The sequence below is a fragment of the Engystomops pustulosus genome, chromosome 4, assembly GCF_040894005.1.
Source record: "Engystomops pustulosus chromosome 4, aEngPut4.maternal, whole genome shotgun sequence".
Taxonomy (NCBI): Eukaryota; Metazoa; Chordata; class Amphibia; order Anura; family Leptodactylidae; genus Engystomops; species Engystomops pustulosus.
The window spans coordinates 106,701,963-106,728,487 of record NC_092414.1 but is presented as its reverse complement, the minus strand read 5'-3'; the positions used below and the strand labels follow the sequence as shown (position 1 = coordinate 106,728,487).

At 38.2% G+C, this 26,525-nt stretch overlaps 1 protein-coding gene across 8 annotated transcripts in view; it reads right to left on the bottom strand.

Annotated features, from left to right (window-relative positions):
• The window catches only part of PTPRZ1 (protein tyrosine phosphatase receptor type Z1), a 147,679-nt gene that overhangs the window by 32,400 nt on the left and 88,754 nt on the right, over positions 1-26,525 (bottom strand). For 3 of the 8 annotated variants that reach the window (XM_072146988.1, XM_072146992.1, XM_072146994.1), the window contains 5 exons: positions 20,758-20,772; positions 14,328-14,472; positions 4,900-4,991; positions 765-850; positions 216-236 (listed from right to left, as the gene is read on the bottom strand). In XM_072146988.1, the coding sequence (XP_072003089.1) occupies positions 216-236; positions 765-850; positions 4,900-4,991; positions 14,328-14,472; positions 20,758-20,772 (359 nt within the window). The remainder of the gene's footprint in view (positions 1-215; positions 237-764; positions 851-4,899; positions 4,992-14,327; positions 14,473-20,757; positions 20,773-26,525) is intronic. The other 5 variants (XM_072146990.1, XM_072146993.1, XM_072146995.1 and 2 more) reach the window with 3 other exon arrangements.

The window sequence follows — 26,525 nt, the reverse complement described above, 5'->3', positions numbered from 1 at the left end:
AAATAGACAATGTTCACTCTTATATTAGGTTCTGTATAGTCAGAGTTCCTCTACATTTTAGTAGGTAAAATACACTAGTCTGACAGACACGATATAGGCCAAAAATGTTATAAAATGAATATGTCATTTATCACTGGCCCCTATAAAAACAGAACTGATAAAACAGAATCAAACAGACGTAACTACGCTAATAAATGACAACAAAACATACTTACCTGGTAAAACTCTTTCAGTGTCTAATGAGGGAGTGAATAAAAAATGACATAAATTTTACAATGTGAACATAAAAGGGAATGAGAAACAAAAAACTAAATGTAAACTGAAATGATTGCAATTAATGATTCAATTCTGAGGGAACGGCAATGAAAACAGTTCTGAATCTTTATACAACTTAGTTCCCAACACAAAGAATGACCATGTCAAAATGGAAATGTGAATATGTAAATAAAAAGATAAATATATGTCATAGGCAATGGATCTATGATGTGTAAGCTGGTATAAAAGTTGTATAGACAGATGAAAGCAGGCAGTGAGAAGCAAATCTACCATTGGTACAGTGGCTAATAAAAAGATCAGATTGATACTGATTATAACACAATAGAAAAACCTGTACTTGGGTACACATATTTAGAGGTTATACACTAGGGTGGAGAAATGGAGTTATATGTATATATAGATAATAGACAGGATAAGAATAGTCTTCCTGTCAATTTAGTACATTTATTGTAACTTTACAAATACATTTTCTGTATTGTAGGATATACCTCAAACTCTTTAACGAACCCACTGCTTGCATGTAGATCCGCAACATGTTTAGGAAACTGCTTCAGAGGTATTGCTTCAACATCATCTTGAAAGGAAAAAGGAAAAATATGTGCTTACTGTTCATCATAAAAAAAATAGATAAATGAAAAATATATATATATATATGTGTGTGTGTGTGTGTTTATTTATGTATGCACAAATTTTATATCCCAATGGGTTTAAATATACAGTTGTAATAAAATAAACTACTGCGATATAATATAACAAGAATCCTGAGCCTGTAGGTAAAGGTGGCAGCAGAAGCGAGATTTATGATTTTTCATTTTAGTTCTTTTTGTCCATGCAGTAATGCACATTTAAAATAAAGCAGATATTAAGGGATACTAGAAGTAGATCTTTGAATTGACAAAGGTAGAGAAGCCTCTTTTTTGCAGCACGTTATGCGCTGTGCGGCATGGTACACTGTTATGTAAATACATTGTATAAGCACAAATGTAAGAAAGGGAGAAGCACAATTAAAACCTATAAATTCCAACTAGTCATTGACCTGGTTGGAATCCAAACCAAAGTCCCAGATAATGTGGCTAACTGGGAAAAAATTGGATATCTCTCATCCAAGTGCGTTCTCTTGGCATTGTGTAGTATTGTGTATTGGCAGGAAACACCAAGCTGTGATTGGACATTTGATCATCTAGGTTTCTGAATTTCTTTACCTCCTCTATATCATCTGAAAGATAGTTTCAAAAAGTGACCTGTCCTAATCTGATGATACAATGACCCCTTGTATGAGATAAAAATAGAGTATAATACAAAATAAATTCTCAATCTGTAAAACTAATAATTGATTCCACTGAAAAACTTAGACGACTCATGATCAAGCACTTGTCAATCGGGTCTCGAGTCTTTCCCAACCTTAATGACCAAGTGTGTCCCAAACCTCTTCACATCTGTACTTCTAATACTTTTGGACAGTTAAGTAGAAAGAGCTTAGAAAATCAGAGCATGGAATATCATTTCACAGTATGTATATAAATAAGTGTTTTCTCTGACAGAGATACATCAACGTATTAATGCAGAGCTGTTATTTACATCAACAGATGTTCACCATTTAGACCACCTAATAACTTAGTCTTAAGATAACAAGAATTTGTTGATATGACATTAGCGCCCATCTGTTCTAATTCATAGATGAGTGGAAATGAATACTAAAATTGAATTATCTTGAAAGCCTAAAAGAAAAAAATCCACATATGTGCAATTCCACCTTCACACTTAAAAGGCAGCATCTGGCAGCAGGTGTGTGTTTTATAATTAGTTTCAAATACAGTAACAAGCAATAACAGCTAAATGAAAGCGCTGAAGGATTCGCTCGCGAAAGCAGCTGTGCAATCCAATAAATAAATATTAACTAGGAAACACTCCTAACCGCAAAGTCTTTATACATACATTTCAAGTGGATGTGAAAAAAAGTTTGCATAACTACAAAGAACCAACTTCAATAAAAAGTTGAAAGATGCCAAAAAGTTTCAAAATAGGAATTGCAGCAGTCATGGTAACACAGATATTGTGAAGCCTGCTGCATTGTGTCGACTGGGGAATGGGACCATAGCACAAAAGAATGATAATAAGTATTGAATGCTACACACTTGGAGAAACACCTGGATGAATACAAAAAAATCATGTGTCAAGAAACCAATTTTATTGATCACTATACAAATACATAAGAAAAAACACTAATCGGACAAAACAAAAATAAAATCACTTAAAAAGAAAGGGAATACAGCCTAACTGTCACCCAAAAGTAAAGACACCTGGGGACAGTGGCATCTGATAAGGCCAGAACCCTGTCGCCCCGTACGACCCTGCTCTGAACACTGTCCAGTGAAAACAGATGCAAATGCAATGTGTGTCGCACACAAGCAGGTAACAGGCTGGTTGCAGCGTATCAAAGCACACAGGAGTAAACTACCGATGACAGTATATAACGAACCTACAGGCACATATGAATATCTAAACCTGTATCATAGGATCCAAGATCCGCCATGCGCCTGAACGATGCAAAAAAAGTATTACCGTATATACTCGAGTATAAGCCGACCCGAGTATAAGCCGAGACCCCTAATTTCAACACAAAAAACTGGGAAAACCTATTGACTCGAGTATAAGCCGAGGGTGGGAAATGCATTGGTTACAGCCTCCCAGTATATAGTCTGCCAGCCCCTGTAGCATATAGCCTACCCAACCCCTGTAGCATACAGCCTACCCAGCCCCTGTAGAAGGAAAAAAAATAACACTGTACTCATCTTTCCGACGTCCCCCATAGGTCCTCTTCTGTCTCAGACTGTCTCAGACAGAAGAGGACCTATGGCTGACGTCAGAAAGGTGAGTTTTGTCTTTATGTTTTTAGTTGACTCGAGTATAAGCCGAGTTAGGGTTTTTGAGCACAAATTTTGTGCTGAAAAACTAGGCTTATACTCGAGTATATAAGGTAAGTCTTCTATAATCCCCAGACAGGGGATGGAGAGTGATACTAACCCTGCTACAGGTGCCAGAAAATGATATTTACCATGAGGTCTGGACAGTGTGAAGAGACAGGGCAGAAAAAGCGCCCCACACATATCGCCATTGATCGCGGGTCCTCAGCTGCATTGTGTCGTCATCAAGTAAATAGTGGCAGGACCTAGGCCCAGTGATGTACAGCTGGAGCCCACTTGTATGCCCTTGGTTAAACTACTAAACTACTAGTCCAGTCAGGTAGGGTATAAAATGTCCTTTCAGGAATTTCCTCTTTTATGTGAAATCTGTTTAATTATATAATAAACAATCTCTTCCAAAGTCATGTACAAATGAGCTGAGAAGAGTCATATTTTACCTGAGATGCGCCAAGCTCAGAGGCAGCAGTGGTAGTGTTGATTCAGGTGCCTCTATGTTTGTTTCTACAGTACCTAGAAACATGCAGTTAAAGACATTCGGGCAGATTCATCAAGCTGCCTGAAAGTCAGAATATTTCTAGTTGCCCATGGCAACCAATCACAGCTTCCCTTTAAAATATTCATGAGCACTGGTAAAATGAAAGCTGAGCTGTGATTGGTTGCCATGGACAACTAGAAATATTCTGACTTTCAGACAGCTTAATAAATCTGCCCCATAGTTGGAAATATGAGCTGCAGATAACGCTCTAGTTCCCACCTATTCTTCAACTGTCTCTGGTTCCGTAGCTCATAGATATGAAAAATGAGTTTATTATCTGGAATATGACACCAAAAACATGTTTCCCTCTACTATAGAACAGAAGATATGGATGCCTCAACTGACATTCCCACTTGACTCATCTCAGGCAGAATAGGACTCTTCTCTGCTCATTTTCACTTGTCTTTGAAGAAGATATTTTAGAAGTAAAAGGGCATAAAATAAAATAGGGAATTCTCCAAAGGACATTTCATGCCCTACCAGGGTTTAATGGGTTAGAATTTAATAGCAGTGCCCTTTACTGTGCTGTCTCTGAGTCATAATTCAAAATTCAATCTTGGCATTATTTAATGGTCTGAATTATTGTTCATCTGGTTTGAGTTTTAAAATTATTTGTGTTCCTATAAAGGTTGGAAGTTATTTGCAGATGCGAGAGGTCAAAAGTATTTCTACATTATGAGAAGTCATCATTTCAGTCTGGGCTGGATGCAAAGGCTGAATATAATAAAAAGGAAAACCTGGCATGACTGTTTTAGCAAATACCTCTATTTTCCATTGTTCTGAAGGAATGTTGTTCTATTCTAGTCTGAAGATACATGGAGATATTCTATAAGGACACAAATTGGCTTGAAAAGAAATACATTGGTTTGTGTGCTGTCTTGAGGACTGGAGCTGTGAGCCCTGTCAATATCTGCCCTTGTTCCACCAGAGGCCTGCTATCGAGTGGACAAACATTCTTCACTCACAGACCTATGAAAGCCCTAATTCTAGATTTGTGTAAATGACAATATTTAGGAAATATGTTGGCTAATACTTCCATGTAGTTGTACAGTGGTACAGTAGTACTGACCAATACAATATGATTATATCACAATATTCACTTCAATGCATAAAAAGTACAAATGAATAAACTCATGAAAATGCTCATATAATCGAGTTCCTTACCTGAAACGGGAAAAACAGGTGCAGGGGGGGCAGAAATAACTCTTGGTGATGTATTGTCCTCCAGATAAAAGTGCGCAGTCTGGAAGCATTTCCTGTCATGGCATGAATGTTATTAGTTGTTTACATGAATGACAGAAGCAGGCATTTGTTGATTTACATATAGATTGTAAGGGGCCATACCCAAATCTATCAGGCATAGGAGAAAGCAGAAACAGGCAGTCCCTGGGCATCCGGAGACTAAAGTTCAGTAAATCACCAGCCTCCTGAGAACACCACTGGAGGTCACAGGTGTCCGTTTGTAACTAGGGATAGTCTGTAAGTCAGGTGTACTTAAGTTGGGGACTGACTGCCTACATAGGTATTTTGTTTAAGATTTTGTACTTGGTGATTAATGATATAAAGATCTAAGGTTCTTTTGGTCCCAGCCCAAATTATAACTTAAATGGCAGCAAAAAACTAAAGTCCAATCCTGATAGTAATATGAGAATACTAGCAGTGCTGGGGAAAAGGGCACATCACAATTGAGTTACAATAGATACAGAATAGATTCAGATAATTAAATACAAAACTAACAAGATGGCTTTTACCACCAGATGACACAGCACTAATTAGACTATTTATAACGCTAATTACACTACTTACAAGTCGCACCCATAAACCCCTTTGCTCTTATGATTTGGATGCCCTCGTACCTTATGTTATATCTTTCCAAGGTAGAAACTATTTAATCTTGAATTAAATTTAATTAAAATTGTCTTAAGGCAATGTTTTTCACACCCGGAATAACTTACTTAGCATGTTACTGCAGAGTTGTCTTTACTTTAAAAAATGACAAATGTAAATGATTGCTATCTTGTTACTGACATTTGCTGAGGTGCTAGTGGAATAAAAATTTATGGTACATGGGCATAACGTTTGGGGATGTGTGTTCCCTGCTTCCCCATGTATTTCTAGAGGCTTATACACATAGCCCTGTGTATGATCCAACAGCCTATGCTGAAAAATCAGCTGGTCGTATGCCAAAGACCTTGTATTGCCTTATTTCGACAAATTGCGGACCCTTTAAGGGGCAGCGGATCACCGCCGTTAATACTGACTCGCCAAACACTGGCAAGTCTATACTACATTAAAAATTAATTACATTGACGGCTTTAAGGCACCAACTTAATTGTTAGGCAGAGCTCTGCAGGACACAGAATGCAGCCCCAGCAGGAAAGGAGCTGCAGGGAGTGCCGGGGCTGGAGGTGAGTACACCGTTTATTTTTTTTAAAAAATTTTTGTCAGCTGTATATACTACTACTTGGGGGAGGCTGTGTACACAGCGTTTATTTTTTTTTATTTTCTATTGTCAGCTGTATATACTACTCCTTGGGGGAGGCTGTGTATACACCGTTTATTTTTTTTAATTTTTTATTGTCGGCTGTATATACTACTACTTGGGGGGGGGCTGTGTATACTACTCAGGCAGTTAAAATGCTAGAATCGGCCTTGACAGTGTAGTAAATAGAGAGCTGACTTTTCACAATGAGCAGGGTACAACATAATTTATCAAAACCAGTGCAGTCTGTGCTATGTGAAGTTTGCTTGTGAAGTGTGCAGAGTGTGCCAGATTCATCAAAACTGGTGCAAGGTCTTCATTAATCTGGCACCCCCTGCACTGCTCTGGAAGTGTGCACCATTTTCATTTTGGTGCACTTAGTTCATGCTGCTGAATTGTGACGCACGTCAATAATAAATGTGGTGCAACCTCTGACACTTTATATTTTCTGTTCAGTGCAATGTCAGACAGAAAACTGGCACAAGTGCTTTAATAAATTCGGGCCATTGAGCACTGAAGTATTTGTAATTTTGTCTGTGCACTTTACATTTTGAGAAACACCTGTGAAATGAGATTGTTCACTATAATCCTTGATCCTCACTATAATCCTTGACAATCCTTTGGGGAGTTTCCAAATTTGGGTAAATCCTTGAGAGCTGTTGAAGTCATCAATTTAGGCTTTAAATACAGGATAGTGCATATACTCGAGAATAAGCGTATATAAGAAAAAGAGAAAAAACTTTTTCAGCTCACCCTGCTTATTTCAGCCACGTGTTGAGGTGCCGGTGCACGGACAAACTGAGCCGGATCAGCACGAGCAGTATAATTTTAACACAAAAAACTGTGAAAACCTATTGACTCAAGTATAAACCGAAGGTGGGAAATGCATTGGTCACAGCCACCAGCCAGTATATAGTTGGCCAGTATACAGCCAGCCCCCTGCCCTCAGTATATAGCCTACCAGACCCCTGCCCCCAGTATATAGCCTGAAACCCCTGCCCCCCAGTATACAGCCAGCCCCGATCAGCCCCGCCCCCCCCAGTAAGTAGCCAGCCCATCCCCCAAGTTTATAGCTGACCAGCCCGTGCCGAACATGCCATGCCTATAAAAAAAAATTAACACTGTACACCCCGCAGGTCCTCTTCTAGCTTTGATTGCTCCGGATCAGTCTTTGGGTTCCTTTGGGTCGCGAACCGGCACACACAATGACGTCAGCCGTCATTGTGTGCGCTGCCGGCATTGCGTAGGGACCCGAAGAGGAGCTGGAGAAACCCAAAGAGGATCCGGAGGACATAAAGACGGACCCGAAACAAGAAGAGGATCTGCAGGGGTGTGGGAAAGATAAGTACAGTGTTAATTTTTTTATAGACTCGAGTATAATCCGAGTTGGAGTTTTTCAGCACAATTTTTGTGCTAAAAAACTCAGCTTATACTCGAGTATATATGGTAATATTTAATTTTGAGCCTCATGTAGGGCATCTCTAAAATTAGAATAATAATTCGAACACAGCATTAGGGCTCACACACACAACATTTTAGGACATGTGCTAGCCATATTTTCTACAGCTACCACACCATATTTTCTACAGCTACCATGTGAACATGTGCAGCCTCTGGAAACAGGACTGTATGTTGGCCTGATCCCATGGACTGCACACACTGCAGAAGACGGGAGCCATTGTGTCACACTGATTTACGATGCAAGGACTTCCTGTCTGCCAGCCGGACTGCAGCATTGGCTCAGTTAATGAGAATTTTTGCATCTGTGATGTTAGACACTAAAGAATATCTGGATTACAAATAGTATTTCAATTCATCCCAAAAGTGAGATGTGAGGTTGAGTCTTTGCTCAAGTCACTCAAGTTTCTTCACAGCAAACTTGGCAAACTGCATTTTTATGGACTTTGTTTTTATGTATAGGGGCACAGTCATTATGGAATAGAAAAGTGTCTTAGCAGAACTGCTGCCAGTAGTAGTGAGAAAGCTGCCAACTTTTGTTTTAAATGTGATTTTATTCATTTTGGCAGAATTCATAAAGTAATATTTTTAATGACTTTTGTTATTTTTTTGGAGAAGTTATTTTTTTTCCAATGGCACCTATTTCGGATGCTTTTTACTATGAAGTATAATTATTTTTCAGAAGATTAGTATAATTATGGTAATGATTTACTAATTTTGCAGGGGTAAGCATTAGGAATGACTGAAAATGAGTCAGAACACTGAGAAACATTCCCATACAGTTATCCCTCCTCCACCAATTTTGACAGAAGGGAGATCTGCTAAACCATGACTCCCCCATCAGACTCCTTAGCTCCTAGAGTCCACATAGTTTACACTTTATTTTGTTCCCACCTTTTGTTTCTCCTAGAAGCTGCAAGTCCACATTGATAGCATCTAATATGTATACGCCGTTCTGACTCTCATCTCACCTCTTGACAATAAATGTTTATGGAAATAATATAATAGGTGGGGCTAAAACACCTAAACATAGATGCACTTAGTGGTCTTTTACAATTAGGTTTGCTTATGACAACATTGACTGCAGTATTCTTCAATCTGATGAACTATTTAAAAATTTTGTGAATCTTTAACCCCTTTCCACACCCTGGTGTAACTGTACATCATAAGGTGCGGGTAGTTACCACACTATAAGGTACAGTTACGTCATAGTGATTGCACAGACTCAGAAGTTGAGCCCTGGGACACTGCAGGAACCTGGCAGTATGTGAAAGCCGAGCTTTCAGCACTATCCAACAGTGCTACTGTCAGCCTATACAGAATGCATAGGCTGACTATGTAATATGCTGCAATACATTTTTAGCACTGAAACCCCCACTGATCAGCAAGTTAGGCCCTATCCCGTAGATAGGGCCTAACTTTGATTCCTGGTAAAACCCCTTTATCCCCTTACCGATGGGCACCGTAGTAGTACAGGCTGAGCCCTCTCCATAGCCGGTAAGTCTTTGCTGCAAATTGCTATGTCGTCGATCGCCGCCGGCAACGCTGCCAGTGGCTTCAAAAAGATGGCGGCGCATGGGCGCCTCCTTCTTGCCGAGGATCATTGCTCCCCATGATATCGGGGAGATGCGATCCGTCGCCATGACAGCCTCAGGTCTTCCGAAGACCTGTCTTGTTTTAACCCTTCCATTTTTGTTAATAACAATGAGTTAAAGAATGTGTTATTTTGTTATCCTGGGTATATTTCAGAATCTTGTCTTTGTGGGAATAAGTAAGTTAAGTCAATTTAACACTGGGATATGGACACTTAAAAGGGAAGAATAGGCTCTTTTTATTTGAGAAATTATAAATGAAGTTAATAAGTGGTACAAGGACATGAAGCTCACATACAACCAATAATCACATCTACTGGCATTCATCAGTTCTCATTTCAACCTCTTTTGATAAACTTTCTGTATTTTTTTTCAATGTTAAAGTATGCACTTTATTAAGTTGAGCTCAATACCCAAGTCTATGTTAATCAACATCATCATCTCACTTTTCTATTAGACAGGTAGAAACACTGAATATATTGACTGCTGTCATATTAAAAAAAACATAATTTCAAGAATAGTGTTCAAAGTAGCATACACATCACTCAACAATTAGGTTGTTACTATATAAATTCAATGTAAAACATCTGGTTCTCTAAATCAAGTAAGAAGATTGAAACTCTTCCATCTGTTTGGTATAAGAGGTGAACAACATCATGATGATGTGTTAAGTGTGAATTACTAATTATCACTCGATTAGAATAAAACTAGTGACGACTGCTTGTAACATACAAATGTACAGGAGTTCCCATCAATCATCAAGTAGGAAAAAATAATAACTACTAAATATCGAAAATATGCAACATTGAAGGTAGATGTGAACATTTCAGCTAGTTTTTATAACTTGGTAAAAATCTTAACAAAACATTGTATACATTTGTTGTATAAGGCATAGACAGCAATAATAAATGTTGTTCAAAATGCTTTTTTTTAAATTATTAATTTCAAAGCTAGCTATATGCTAGTAATATGTGTACAGTTATATAATAGCACACTGTGCATTTTGAATGTATAATTAATTATATCAATGAGTATTAATAATTAATATATAATATATATACCGTATATACTCGAGTATAAGCCGACCCAAGTATAAGCCGAGACCCCTAATTTTACCATCAAATACTGGGAAAACCTATTGACTCGAGTATAAGCCGAGGGTGGGAAATGCATTGGTCACAGACCCCCCAGTATGTAGCCAGCCTGCCCCCAGTAGTATACAGCCTGCCCCCAGTGGTATACAGCCAGTCCCCAGTAGTATACAGCTTGCCCCCAGTAGTATACAGCCAGTCCCCAGTAGTATACAGCCAGTCCCCAGCAGTATACAGCTTACCCCCAGGAGTATACAGCTTGCCCCCAGGAGTATACAGCCAGTCCCCAGCAGTATACAGCTTGCCCCCAGTAGTATACAGCCTGCCCCCAGTAGTATACAGCACTGCCCCCAGTAGTATACAGCACTGCCCCCAGTAGTATACAGCACAGCCCAGCATAAAAAAAAATAAACTTATATACTCACCCTCCGGTGGCCCCGACGTGCAGCACTGCTCCCCCGATGTCCGCGCGGCTTGTCTTCTGGCTTCCGCGCCCGTCTTCTGTCTTCTCTAACTTCGTGCTGGGCGCCGCCATTGTTCTCCCCCGGATGGGGCCTAGAATGACGCACCGCTGCTGAAGTCATACTAGGCGCCACCTGGGAGAAAAACAATGGCGGCACCCAGCACGAAGTTAGAGAAGACAGAAGACGGGCGCGGACATCGGCGGAGCAGCGCTGCACGTCGGGGCCACCGGAGGGTGAGTATATAAGTTTATTATTTTTAAAATAGTTTAAGTATATGTATATTGACTCGTGTATAAGCCGAGGGGACGTTTTTCAGCACATTTTTTTGTGCTGAAAAACTCGGCTTATACACAAGTATATACGGTAATTAATAATATAATGAGCTACTACAAACTTGGGTACACAGTCGGAATCACTACAAAGTAGATTTTCTTAATAATGTCGCTAGTTAATTTCTCCTGATAGGTTTCCATTAGAATGCATGTCTGATACATAAACATAGGGAACTTACATCTATATAGGCTTTAGAAATTAAACTGATTTGTTAATCTTTGTTGGAGGTGAGATTAGAAGCCTGAGTTAAAGTGCTTATAAATGCAATGTATAGAAAGAGAGTAAAGCAACATTTAAACCTGATTTGACAAATGTTTTTATCCCAAAATCCTAACCAATGATTAAAAGGATTGCTTTTATACTGATTTAAGGACAAGAAATATATACACCGTATCAGCATGATTGTAGGCTGTAAAATCATACAATTGCATAACAAAAGTAAAATATCAACTTTTGATTTATTCTATTGTTAAATTTGTAGAAATTGCATTTTATGTATTACACCCACAATTATTGTGCCACAATACTCAAACAAAACAGATACTTTAAAATACAATACCTATTTAATAGAGGTAGAAAAAATGTAATCTAAAACTTTTAAAGGAAACCTACCATGAGGAATCTACTATCAGAAGTAGATCAGATGGTAGATTCCTACTGCTTGCCTCTGCCATAATCTGTAATTTAATAATCCTGGAACCTAAGATAGTTTGTTAAAAAAAACTTTATTTTAGTAATAATTGCAAATTAATTGCAGAGGCTACTGGGGCATGGAGTAGCCTTAGTTCCCAGGCTAATACATATACAAATTGGTCCTTAAAATATAAGCTAATTTGTAATTAGTTGTTATTTAAAATTTTGCTCCCCTTACCAGAAATATGTTGCGGACATTGTAATGAAAAATTAAAATGCTGGACCTTTAATCAGTCCTGTGACTTTGTCCCTGTGGAAGAAATATAGGACAGAAGATGGCCATTGGTCACATGTCCACATCACATGTCCTGCACCTTCCTGGACAGGTCATGTGATCACCACTAAGTTTGGCTGTAGTCAGTTGGTTGCAGTCCATCCAGTATAGCTAGCGTTGTAGTGAGACGTCATCTCAGTGAGATAACATGCAGTAATGGCAGTTACACATATCATTGCTATGGTAACAGAGCAAGACAGTCTGTTACATCATCACTTGGAGTAGAGAATAAGAGAGAGGAGTCATTACTGAGAACTAAGGGATCATGGGACTTGTAGTTTCCTGTGGAGGCCATTGTGGCAATAACTCCACCTACTTTAGAAAGTCCATAACATTTTGTTATTTAGAAAATCTAAATATTTAAGCTCCATTTTGTGACTAATGACATTGCGTTTTATTATATTCATTTATTTATAGCATTATGGGTTTTTGTATTAGATGTTCATATTCCCAGAATACCCCTTTAAATTCCAGATTAGGGCATAGGGAGGCAAGAGGAATCTACAATCAGATCTACTTCTGATAGTAGATTCCTCATGGTAGGTTTCCTTTAAAGCTGAGTAAACACTTCAGTCTGTTTTTTCTGTTATACTCTCTGAAAGTGTTGCTGAAACTAAGAATGGAAAGTCTTCATTTCACCTCCCTTTCCCTACAGACTTGTACGGAAAGTTACCTTACATTATGCATCCATTATTAGTAGCAAAGAAAACCCACAAAATGCAGCAGTGTTTTTTCCCCACTATTAAATAAAGGAAGGAGAACTTAGCCGTAGTTGTTATAAATAACCTCTACCCATAGTAGTCTATGGAGGTCATATAGTATCTCCATATGCTTAAAATCTCAGTCGCACTGAGCATTTTGTTTCTATTGAATTCCATATACAGGCATTACCTGACTTAAGGACACATGACTAAGACTTCATTTACAGGAACATTGCACTGGAGAGGAGGAAGGATGAGTGCTGCTAACCCCTACCCTCTCCATGTCGAACAGCGCTGCACAGCTGTTGCGAGAGGAAAGATAGAACATGCATACGGCCTCAACAGTGCCGGATGATGCCGACATATGCATGAGAAATGACAATATGCATTTACAATCTTATCCTATAGGTTAAATCTGTATACCTCTGATGACACGCTACCCATTTGGGGAGTGTAGAAATACGTCAGGCGGGGGATAGATATAGGATGAATGAGAGTGTGTGAATACCAATGTGAACAGCACTCGATCAGTTGGTTGTGTTACGAAGCACTGTGCAGCGATTAGAAATTGACTAAATATTCTGCACTGATGCCACACACATTTTTGCCCAGTAGTATGAAGGAAGGATATGTATGATTGGGAATGTTTGAGTGACGGGTTCCCAATCCCTGCATATACACCGAATGCCTGATTGATGAATTTTGTGGCTGTAGTTGGCCCATTTTTAATAGGTCTAAATAAAATATTGAAATTTTAAGTGTTCCAATTTTCAGGCAGTTTATTCTTTGCACTTGAGCACAAACCTAGGGAATTTTTTTGTTTCTTTCTATACATGCTCTATCTTTTCCCTGTGTACAATGTGGTGCCACACGTGTCTGGCACCATACCACTGCCTGGTCACCATAGCCTTCTATGGGGACGTGTATCCAGTTGCAAACTTGTGACTCCCAATGTTCTCTGGATGCTGGTTACAGGCAGTCCCCGGGTTACATACAAGATAGGGACTGTAGGTTTGTTCTTAAGTTGAATTTGTATGTAAGTCGAAACTGTATATTTTATCATTGTAGTTCCCGACAATTTTTTTTTTGCCCCAGTGACAATTGGAGTTTCAAATTTTTTTGCTGTAATAGGACCAAGAATTATCAATAAATCTTCATTACAGACACCTTACAGCGGATCATTGCAGCCTGGGACTATTTTAAAGCATCCAGAGAGCTTCACCAGAGGTCACAGTGGGCAGAGGGGTCTGTCTGTAACTATGGGTTGTCTGTAAGTCGGGTGTCCTTAAGTAGGGGACCGCCTGTATATACTGTACTTCAGGCTTAAGCTACAATGAGCAACTGTAAGAGTCTTTAAAATGTCTCTGCAACAAAGCTTTACTGTTATACTTGCTCTTATGACAACTCAAAATTTTCAAAATCCAGTTTTTATAGAGACAAATAGCACCTCACAAAATAGAAACTTACATTATAATATAATAGAAAAATAAAATCAGGCACTTACCGCCAGTATATAAGAATACCCACAAGTACCACAAGACAGATAAAGGTCAGGCATGAGACGACCACTAGTGGTATAATTGTCTTCTCCTTTAATTCCAGACCTTCTGCTAGACCAACACGAGACTCATGGCTACTATTACTTGCCTCTGTAGTCAGAGAAAATGGAAATCATCTATACTTAAATGGTAGAAGAAACAGAGCATATAACACATTTCTGTGAGTGTGCTTATCAAGCAGTAGTGAGACCAGATAGCAATGGTCATTGAATAATTAATAAATACTGCCTTTAGCTGGAATTAACTTACTGCTGGATAACCTAAAATGCTTGGCCTTGTTTCAAGTGTGAGGTGACTTAAATGAGGATTTTACCTTCTAACAAAAAGGAAATCTACCATTTAAAAAAGTAAAAAACATGTACAGATACTCACCTCCGATCCTCTTGATGTTGATCCTGGCGCTGTCCTTCACTAAGCTTGACACACCGGGATGACCTAGAAAAGAAACTTATAAGAAGCAGCAATTATGCTGCTTATTATACACTCCCCGCATCTACCTCTCCCAGATTTCGTACAAGAGGGAGGTGACGTCACAAAGGGGTCATGCATAATTAGCATCCCGGAGGGCCGGACATCTTGTCCCCAAGCTTCAGCCCATTAATTTCTTTACTAGGTGATCCCAGTGTGTCAAGATTATTGGAGGACAGCGCCGAAATCAACATTGAGAGGAGATTAGGCAAGTATTTGTACATGTTTTTTTAATTTTTAAAATGGTAGATTTCCTTTAACCCTTTGTGTTCTTGTGGTTTACTTACCTTAGTTTATTAAGTAGGAACTTCATACTACATAAATGATCTGAAATTCAATATGCAAACCTTGTTGCAACAGTATAACATTCATGTCTCAAACGAAAACTCAATGGCTATTCCTCCCCTATACTGGGTATTCAAAAATATTCCCCATAGAAGAAAACTTGGTAATGGCTTAAAATTTATTTAACTGAATTGCCCACTTTGGGTACTAAAATATAACATTGTTGGAATATTGTATATATTGCTGCCTCTGTATGGAGCACTATATTTCTATATTTCTATAGTCAACTATATTAATTACCACATTGATAAGAGCTGACTGATGCAGTATATTTCATATGGCCAAACAGGGAAAGGTCATAAAGACAAATCTAAAAAACATACTGGATATCTATCACCTTTAGAAACTGATTTGTCCAATTTATATTTATACATATATAATGTACATAACAGTAAGAATTACATTAGCATCTTTACTTCTCTTGCACTGCGTCTGGCTTACATTAATTCTCATAGCACACAGCTACATTTTTGTTTATTCTGGTCGTAATTAGAACCAATTAAAAACAAAAGCACAGTTGCACAGTTGTACTCCCATAATTCAGCACATAAACACTCTTCTGTAGTACCACAGACTATGATACACCTATCTCTTCTTTGTACTAAATAACTCTACAAGTGCTCTACACTTGCAGACCAATGAGGGGGTGCTGTGAGATTTGAGCTCAGATGCCAATATTATAAACACAACTCAACTGATTATGTACATTATATCTCATTGTAAACACCAACATTTTTTGAAGGGGAACCTACACATGTTACGACTTTATAAATAGGCTGTGTTCATTTTCTTAAATGGTCATAATGTTTTCACTAAACGTTGTATAAATCAATAGTACAAGCGAATATACGAAACTTTTAATATTGCTTATCAAAACAAAATGTTTATTCTCTTTTCCTCCATCCTACTGAACACACCTCTTTTAAACCAACGGTGGTGTTCAGATATCTAGGATTACATAGAAGTCTATGGCAAGAGACACTAACAGAAAATGAATAGGAAAGTAGAAACACTGTAGTAGCTGTAGTAGCTAATATGAAGCTCTCCATTTCATCCGAACCACTATAATCATTTTACCACAGATCATTATATTTCTATAATGTAGTCCATTATGAGACCATGAGTGAGAGAGAATTAGAGAACAGAACTTCCTGATGTGAATGAGAGACAACATAGTAGCTTGTCTCCACCCAGCAGCTCAGGGGCAACTAAAAATCATACACCCACAGTACAAAAGATTTATACAAAGTCTGTTGTGAGGTTAATGACAATTATGTATGTATTCAGTAATATATGTGTGTCTATATATCTAAATTCAATAATATACAAAAATGATACAACAATTCACAATTTTTATCTTGTTTCACCTATGAAACACTGCACCACTACTCCTTAATATAAAACAGTACATGTAGAATTAGCTTAATGAAGAAACACTGTTAGACATGCATGCAGGCTTCACAGTTATGTATAAATATCATATGTACCGTATATATGATATTCATTTGTTAGTTTGTGCATCTCATGCTCCCCCACCTTTTAGTATAGATACTGAATATTACACAAACTCCCCCACAGTAAATTTTACTTTAATGGACTCAATATGGTATGTTTCTACTGTATTGCAAACAAAATCTACTTGTTTTGATAGCTTCTAGAATACTATATTACTGTACGTAGATATGTAGTTTTGCTCATTGATATTTTACCTGACATAACAACACAAAGTATCAATAATTTTCCATGTAAAACGAAAAATAAATACTTTTGCCAATTTAAAAACTACTAAAAGTACATTTAGTCAGCCCCCCTATACGTTGATACCCTTAAATAAAATCCAATGTCTAACTGCCTTTAGAATTCACCTTATTTGGAAATAGAGTAAATCTGTCAATTATTCTCAGTATAACTACAGCTATTTTGTCGAGCTTTTTTTAGAGAACATTAATAAACAAAACAGCATGACAAAAGCCAAAGGATGCACCAGGCGGCCAGGGATAAAGTTGTGGCAAAGTATTACAGCCAAAATGTCCAGGGCCACTTTGGAGGAGCTGCAGAGATCCATAGCTCAGGTGAAAGAGTCTGTCTACACATTCTCCACAAATGTGGTCTTTTTGGAAGAGTGGCTAGAAGAAAGCCATTTGCAAAAACCTGTGTAAGGGATATTCCATGGCAACATTTTTTACATTTTAGCTTAACTACCAGCTGCTATGTGTGGAGGAAAGCCCACAATTCACATCATCCTGATCACACCATTGTGAAGCATGGTGGTGGTTTGCTTAAGCAAGTTCTTGGAAGTTGTTCATAGGCAACAGGAAGACAAATGGAGCTGAATATGGGGCAATCTAGGAGGCAAAACTTTTAGAGGCTAAAAACACTGGATACCCTAGATCAGTGATGGCGAACCTATGGCACTGGTGCCAGAGGTGGCACTCAGAGCCCTCTCTGTGGGCACCCAGACCATCACCAGAGAGGACTCCAGGTATCTTCCTGAAGTCCCAGACAACCCAGGACTTGCTGTGCACAGAGCTATTTTAAAGTGACAGCTGTACCTGGGACTACTGGAGGAGTGGGAAGGTGTGGACAGATCTGGATTATCATTGTAGCTCATGCTCCAGTCCTGACAATTCTTCCTGTTTATGGGACCCTAGAGGGAAGCTACAATGATCATCCAAATTTCTTCTATTTTCCACTTTACTGGTGTCCTCAGCTGCTGATATGAATGAAAGTTGTGACAGAGCAGGGAGTATAAATTTCTGTGGTGGCACTTGGCGATAAATAAGTGGGTTTTGGTCTCTAAAAGGTTCGCCATCACTGCCCTAGATAATATTAATGATCCACTAGATACACTAGATAATATTAATGTTTTAAAATGATCTAGTCGAAGCTCAGACTTAAAGGGAATTTGTAAGCAGAAATTGACATAGTAAACCCTCAACAGTATGTTGTCAAGTAGCCGAATACCTTTCAGATCATATGCAAATGTAATCCAAGCACACCAGTATGCGATTCAAGGATTTTGAATAGACATACAGCCAGTTTCACATGAAAGTTTTCGGCTGACACATCAGCCTTTCTCAAATAGAAGGGCCGGCTGGAAAGAGGAGGAGCGACAGTAGATATGGTATGCCACATTCTGGAGTACAGCCGTACCATACCCAGACGCCAACGTATCATAACGTCAGCTGAAAACTGGCTGTATGTCTATTCAAAATCCTTGACTCACATTCTGGTGTGCTTGGATTACATTTGCATGCAAAAGATTATCTTTCAGATCATGTTTCTTTTATGGCCCATTGTGATGGCATCATCAAGAAAATCAGCTATGAAATGAGATGTACACTGGTTGTATAAAGTCATGGAGGTGGAGAGTTTAGCACTGAAGTCAAGCTCCCTCCGCTCAGAATCCCCCTTCTGCTGTATTTGATCCCCATAAGTGTCAATAACTGACTCTTTTAAATTCTAGTGAATGATGTCAACCACAAACAAACAAAGTACATTTTCTTAAATGGGAGCTGGTCTTCAGCACTGAGCTCTCCACCTCTCTGATTTTATTACAAGTATTACAGTTTACATCTCAATCTAAAATTGATTTTGTGGATGATGTCACCACACTGGGCAGTGAAAGAAACAGGATTTGGGAGGTGTTTAGCTGCTTCACACTGGTAGTAGTTTATTAGGTCAACTGCTGATGACAGGTTCCCTTTAAGTCCATTGAAAATCTGTGGCTTGACTTGAAAATTGCTGTTCATAAACAGTCAAAAATAACATAATTTTAAAAGTTGATTTTTAGAAGGAAGGGGGCCATGGATAACAAATATAATAAGATTACCACAATTACAGCGCATGGATCTATGAGTAAGTGTCCCTAAAGTATCATGCTTGATTTTAATGGCAGAGTTCCTTTAAAGGTGGTCCTACAATATATTAACTTAGGGAGAGGTTGGTGAATAAACACTTTTCGGTTTTCATGTATCATTTACTATATGCCTCACTTATAACTGATACTTTGTGTTGCTTTATCTCATCAAATTTCAATAAAATACATTTAAATGTGTGGCTGTAACATTTAAATAAGGGAAAGTTAAAAGGTATGAATATTTTTGTAACCTACTAAATATTGATACTATTTGAAAAAATACATTTTTAAAAAATTTCCATAATGGAAGCTTCATGCATCAGATGAAACCAGAAATAAATGTAAATCAAAGTTTAAACTTGAAGAGCATTTTGTCTCTTTGTTTGAATACATGTACATGAATCCATCATAATATTATATTATTCCTAATTTACATTCTCGGTGGTAAATTGACTACTTGAGTCTGGTGTTTGACTTCTAGCAGGGCTTAAAGAATTCCTTTTTCACTTTAGCAAGGAAGTGACACACAAATGGGGCAGATTAATCTGAAACAGCACATAGTAAGACTCGACAGTCTTATGCCGCGCCATTCATCACTGTGTCTGACGCTGAATGATAAATCTGGTGCTGTATAAGACTGTCTAGTAATACTCTGCATGTTTATTAGTTGGTCTAGTTACACCAGATAACTGCGACAAAATTCTGGAACATTTTCAGAATCTTTGATGCATTAACTTTTCCTTTTTTTCCCACTTTCAGGCACCACATTCGTTTTGTTTTTTTGGTTCAAATTACTACAGAATTCTGTCTTAACATTGACGAATCTGCCCCAATGTGGTTGTCATCTTGCCATCCCCCACTCAAGGAGATTAATAACCAGAATCTACACTGTTTATACTTCCAATAGGCCTGTAGTCCATACTATTCAATGTGAATTTGTAGTTAGGAGTATTGTGTAATATACATCTATACGGATATAGAGCTGCTGTTCACAGGCCATTTATTTGCTGACTTTTACTTGCTGTGCTATTTCCCCACAGTGGTCACATTAAATAGCAGTGAACATTGTGGTTTAGGGTAAACATTGATTTTGTTTTCGGTCTCTTTATTTTCGAATTGATGACATTAATAGTAAAAGATACAAAGGCTGGGAACATAGTTAGGTAATGTGAAGCTTTGTGGTAAGTATTGTGTACAAGATGCCAGTAAAGGCTACGACAGGTTACTTAGACAAGGTATTAGGCAAAGCACCCTACTAAATGCTTATACCCTGGTAAGAAAGACTAGGTACAATGCTACAGTGATGGTGGTTTTCTTTACGACACCACAGTCACATTGTGCCGCACATACACTGAGGTCTTTTTACAGATATCATGTTATAAAGTTTAATTTGGTCCTTCCTATACATATAAAAGTGGGAGGTTAATAAGGTGCACAAGGCAGGCACAGCTCAGACATATAGCATATACATACATACATACAGACATTACAGTTTTCATAATACAATATTTTATAGTCTGCAGACCAGCTACTACAGTCATGATAGTGAATGGGCAGTGCATGGCATGCATTTCACTGTTGAGTCTGAGTTCTAGAGATGAAAATGGCACAAGTGGTACTGTAGGCATGCATATCACATCCTGGCACCAAGCACATGATACACACTGACCCACAGACAGATACATGTTACATAGATGACGCACCTTGATTAAAAAACTCTTCATGGCATCAGTAATTAGGATGTGGGTCATGGGGCATTTATGGGTTAGGAAAGAAAGGAGATCATAACTGTTCTTATTTTACAGTGTGAGCATTCATTGCATGCAGCTTAATATCAAGAGCTGTCCCATGCAGTGTCTTATGTGTCAGTAGTATTATTAGAACATGTTGATGTTAGATGTGACACTGTTTCTTCTGTAAAAGGAGAATAATCCACTCTATTAGTACAAATTAACGAGGACAACAGGGCTCACTTTTCTACACTGTAATGAGCTCTTATGTGGAAGATTTGCAGGTGGTAATGTAATGGTCAGAATACAGAATGATAGATGTGCACTGGTGGAACATAGACTTATTCAATCTTCAATGTTCTAGTAGTATATCACTATACGCTGGGTTATAATTACTACGGTCATCTATGAAAAAAACATATTCTTATAGTTCATTGGTTGGCTGCAGAGGCATAATTTAAAGGTCATGGGCCCCAATACAAAAGTTGTTACTGAGCCTCAACTAACACAGGCCATTAATAACACGTAGGTATTTGTACTATGCCAGTTAGATATTAGACCTTTAAGATTATATAGCACCTTCCAGGTAGAAGGTCTTAACACTAAACTGGGTTTATAATAATGGAGGCATAGTGTGTTCTAATGATTAGGGAAAAATGGATACTCAAGTGGCTATAAATTATTTCTGGCACTACATACCAAGCAATCATTTTACATGGATCAATATGTTGTAAAATGGGGAAAGGGAGGTTGTTTGAGCTTGTACGATTTATCTTAGACTGTGTTATATCTAGCATTTGAGTCTGTCGTTTTTTTTATAACTGTTTTAAAAAGTTGCGAACAATTCTAATCTTTTCCCCAAACCAGCAGGGAGTGGAGTTTTTTCTCACATTTTCTTATCTTATCATATGCTAGCACATTGTGTGCAAGGGTAGAGATGAAGTCCCTGCCCCTCCACTCCGCCTCCTGATGGAACCGGCAGCTGGCTGTGCTGGTGTACAATTGCGTTTTCAGGCTTGTACGACCAAAGGCTATACCTAGCATGCTCACACTCTGTCGCTGGGCATGCCCCCTTCACATTCGCTCCATGTCCACTTGACGTGGAGGTGGCGCAAAGGAAGAAATAATTGTAATTCACTAAGTGCACTAAGAATTCAGATTTTTTTCCAGTCTTGCACACCAGAAAACAGGTGTAGAAGCCCTGATAAATCTCCCTGTTAAAATAGCCAATGACATTAAAAGGCCATAGTTGAACCGACTAATGCACCAATCCAATATAATCAGTCTCATACCCTCACTTACCAGTATCCATACCCTTCTGATATTTAACATCCTGGTAAATAATTAGCAGTGAATAGACACTTCAACCAGTTACATAAACAGTGTACACACAAGGCAGTTGATTCAAGTGTAAAACAAAGAGGTGGTGCAGGGTACGTGTGCATGAAGTATGCTCACCTTCCCCACTTTTTTGACACCTGCTCCAGCCCATGGATGGTTTTCCAAAATAATCTCAGTCATATTTTATTATATTTAATTGTATTTTTTTAGTTCTGGTTGATCACATACTAAATTTGGATTTTACTAATATATTTGAAGTATATAAGGAAACATTGTACAACAAAATGTTCTAAGTAAAATAATTGCTTGGCTGAGAATGCATGAGAATATTTATAGAAAGTACAGCTTTAGTCTTTAAGGGGATTGCGTTTAACTCCCTATGGTGTCTTTCCCACCCTGTTAACAATGATTCATCTCCGTGCTCCACAGCATTTCAGGAGGTAAGGTTATATTCTAAACTATCATTTCTAATGTAATCTAGTGTTACATTGAAATTTCATATGGGGTTTCCCCAAATAACCCAATTATTCATGATATATCTGGAATGATTGCAATGTAATGGAACATTGAAGCGCATTTTACATTTAACAATGTAAGTCTCAACCTTTACGTTACATTGGAAAGTATTATGCACTATTTTTAATAGATGTACATATTTCTAATGCATTTGAATAAACATATGTATAAATATTTTTTAGCAACTCATCAATGAGCTTGCTGATAATATACAGTTATAATGTGCTTTTGGACAACCAAGTGATCACAGTGTGTCCTGCTGCCGAGATCATAATCCTTTGCTGTACTTCTGCAACTCTATAAAAGGGGGAAGCCCCCAAAAATCAATGGCTGTTGCTGTGATGGTTAAGCGTGCTGAGACCTCTTGAATGAGATACTTAGTCACTGTATTCTGTGACTTAAACATGATCATCCTAAAGGGCAAAACCTCCAAACTCTCTACAAGGGCTTTTGAAAAAGGATATATCAAGGTGTGAATAATATTCTTAAGATTTTTAGTTCGCCACCATTTCTGCTGTAAAACTATAGGTGCAGGTGCAGTACTGATGGTGGTACCCCCTTTCGAAAACCCACCAGATAAATCAACAATTTTTGCAAAATCCCATTGACTTTATTATCCCATTGACTTTGCTGTTACTAAATTCTACAATGTGAAATCTGTAGTGTTTCTACAATGTGTGAACATAAGAAGAGTGTTACAGTAATTAATAGGATATGAATTTGTCTTAAAAATGTTATTCTGTTCTGCAGGGTCATGTGTAGAGATGAGCGGACACAGATTTTAAGTTAGTGTCCGAGTGTGTCCCGCGCGACCTCTGACCAATCACATCGGTGGCTAGAAGTGAGGAGTCTTGCACTTCACAGCAATCTGGCAATTTATCCAGGTCACACGGCACACACAAATTTAAAGTTTGGGTCCGTTAACCTCTAGTCATGTGCTGTGAAACAACATGAATGCCCCATAGCTCCCAAAACCACAATGTAATAATACTGATGCCGCATTTTATCATTTTTTAAAATATACTAGAAGTATAATAAGTTAATCATTCAAAAGGATACAAACATTATGTACCTCAATACGTATTTACAGAAATATATACCAGTAAGCTAGGGAGTCCAACATGAAAAAAAATCAGAATGAATAGACTTGAACTTGTCAAGTGTTTTATATAAAATGGATACCTGTGATATACACCTTGCTTTTGTTACTGATACACATAGTAATGAATGCCTGGCCATTACAGCGAATGGCTTACAAATAAAGGAGATTACAGTATAAATACTAGAGTAATAGATGGAGTAGCAAATCAACATATGAAAAATGTTACATGGTGATACCTACACAGTAGATGATTTATTTTACAAATCCTTGGAATAACACTACCATCTAGTGGTGCCAGAGCTGTATTACACACATGAATACTTATGTTTTGTACTACACATGCATATGCACATTGAAGGCCGCAAACAATGGAACACGATCCCTTATTTGTGGCCCATGAGAAATTGCCGCTTGAGTGCCACTCCCAAAGCCGTTTGTCAATAGAAAATGACTGCCACAAAGACAGACATGAATAGGACCACTGCCTGCCATAGCAAATACTGGGGCCCAAGCCTGGAAAGACCTAACCTCATCCAACAAATGTGATTTACACGTCTCCCACATTGTACCTTTCTCTCTTCTTGAGGATAACATTTAAAACATGAATCTTCATTTCTGGCAGGCGCAAAACATCACAAAATTGAGAACCAAACAATTATTCCTTTCTCCAAGTTAACCACAAATTTTAACTTTCCCCAAGGAGAAATCTTCAAGTACCCTAAAATCTGCTAATTTATGCTGAACTTAATACCAAACAGCCAATTGATAAACAAGCAAGTTCTCTCTTTCTTGTAGACAAAACAACCGGCTAAAGAGGGACCTCCGTTTTGTATTCATTGTTAGGCAAAAAGAATATAATAACCAAACTGCCTTACATGCAGGTCTGGGAAAAAGGATGGACCATATCACTAGCACACACCACTTTTCACAGCCTTTCACATCTTGAAGCTACAGACAAAACGCATATGCGATGGTATTTTACCTCCTCTCGCTTACATAAGATGTACAGCTCCTCCTCTCCCGGTTGTTGGAGATTATGTGGACAGAAAGGAACCTTAGTACATACTTTATGGTCCTGACCAAGAATACAACACAGCACATATTTTGCTATCCACAAAACTAGCTATTACAAGACATTGGAAAGACACTCACAGACCTAACTTAGAGAAGGTTATTGCACTAATTAATAACACTTGTTCCTATGGAAAAGTGATATCTTTACAGAGCAACAAATATATCACTTTTAAGTTACACTGGGACTCATGGATGAGAAGCACACACTTCCAGGAATACAAACTAGTTACAGTCAGCCCTAGGCCTTATTGTTTTATGTTCATAATGTTTTACATTATATATATATATTTTTATTCCTTCTCTCCTTTACATGCTGATATCTAAATTTCTTATTTTCCCTCTTCTCTTCTAATATAGTCTGCTCCAAAATATACCTCCCTGAGCTCCTACGAGCCTTACTCTGAATGTTCAGAGCAGTTAGAAGCAATTAATCTGATGTGTATGGTATTAGAATTTTATGCCCAGCCTTATATTCTGTACATCTGTATACATTGTAATGTAAACGTGGCTCACTAGGCACAGACTGTATGTTAATCCTTTTCTATTTTGTAGAAAAAAGAATAAAAACTGTTAAAAAAATAAGAGAAGAAAATAATGGGGCCCCAGCCCCATTACACGTTTTCATGCATGAGGCCTATTAATGTAGTTAGACAAAAGAAAAACTAAAAATACATGTATAATGGAGGGATAAATGTTCTGATTTATGCTACCTACCCTGCAACTAGATGGCATATCAATTGATGGACCTATGTTCTGTAAAACAGCAGCCCATGTAAATAGAAAAACTCTGTTTTATACATATCCATACTATATAAACACACCAAGTGCATTGCTCATGTGGGCCATAGTTTAAATTTTGTCTCATTAAAAAATAAAATACTTATTGTAATTTCCTGTTGCACTGCACCCATGTCTCTTGATACCAAGAATGAGTGTCAAATAAGAAAAAAGTTAAAAAAGACCTGTCAATACTTCTGACACATATCTTGTAGAATTACAATCCAGAAAAAATAACATTTTTTTGTAATGTGTATTTCCTATTTAAAAATAAATACACAAGTAGATGGTACCATTCCCCTTGTTAAATAAACCATCAAGAGGATTCAGGCCCCCAAACCACCGCCCCGTTATCCAGAATAGTAATAGAATCATGTCTATGTATATTATGTTGCAAGACAGGGGTGTCAAACTCCTGCTGCCCACCAGCCTGGTCGCGGCGCTGCCCAGCAGCCTAGTCGCGGTGCTGCCCTGCAAACTAGTCGCGGTGCTGCCCTGCAAACTAGTCGCGGTGCTGCCCAGCAGCCTAGTCGCGGTGCTGCCCAGCAGCCTAGTCGCGGTGTTGCCCAGCAGCCTAGTCCCGGTGCCAACTATTAGCCTAGTCACAGTGCTGCCTAGTAGCCTTCAGTCTTACATTTGGACCAATGGTTTTCCTCCAGTGTGGGGTCAGGTGACCAGAGCTGGACATTATTAGACACATGTGAGTTGCAAAGGGTGAGGAAGATTACACTGAGAAATTGATTATTTCACAGGACTAGTACATCATCATAGAGGCTACCTTCAGGAGCAGCACCCACCAGTTACCTTATGAGGATAAACCTTGTTTATTATTTAGCCAAGCATGACTCTTCTCCCCCTTTGTGACTCTGAATATAGTGTTTTCATATCTTTCTGTATGATGTTTTATCTCTGAGAACATAAAACATCATTT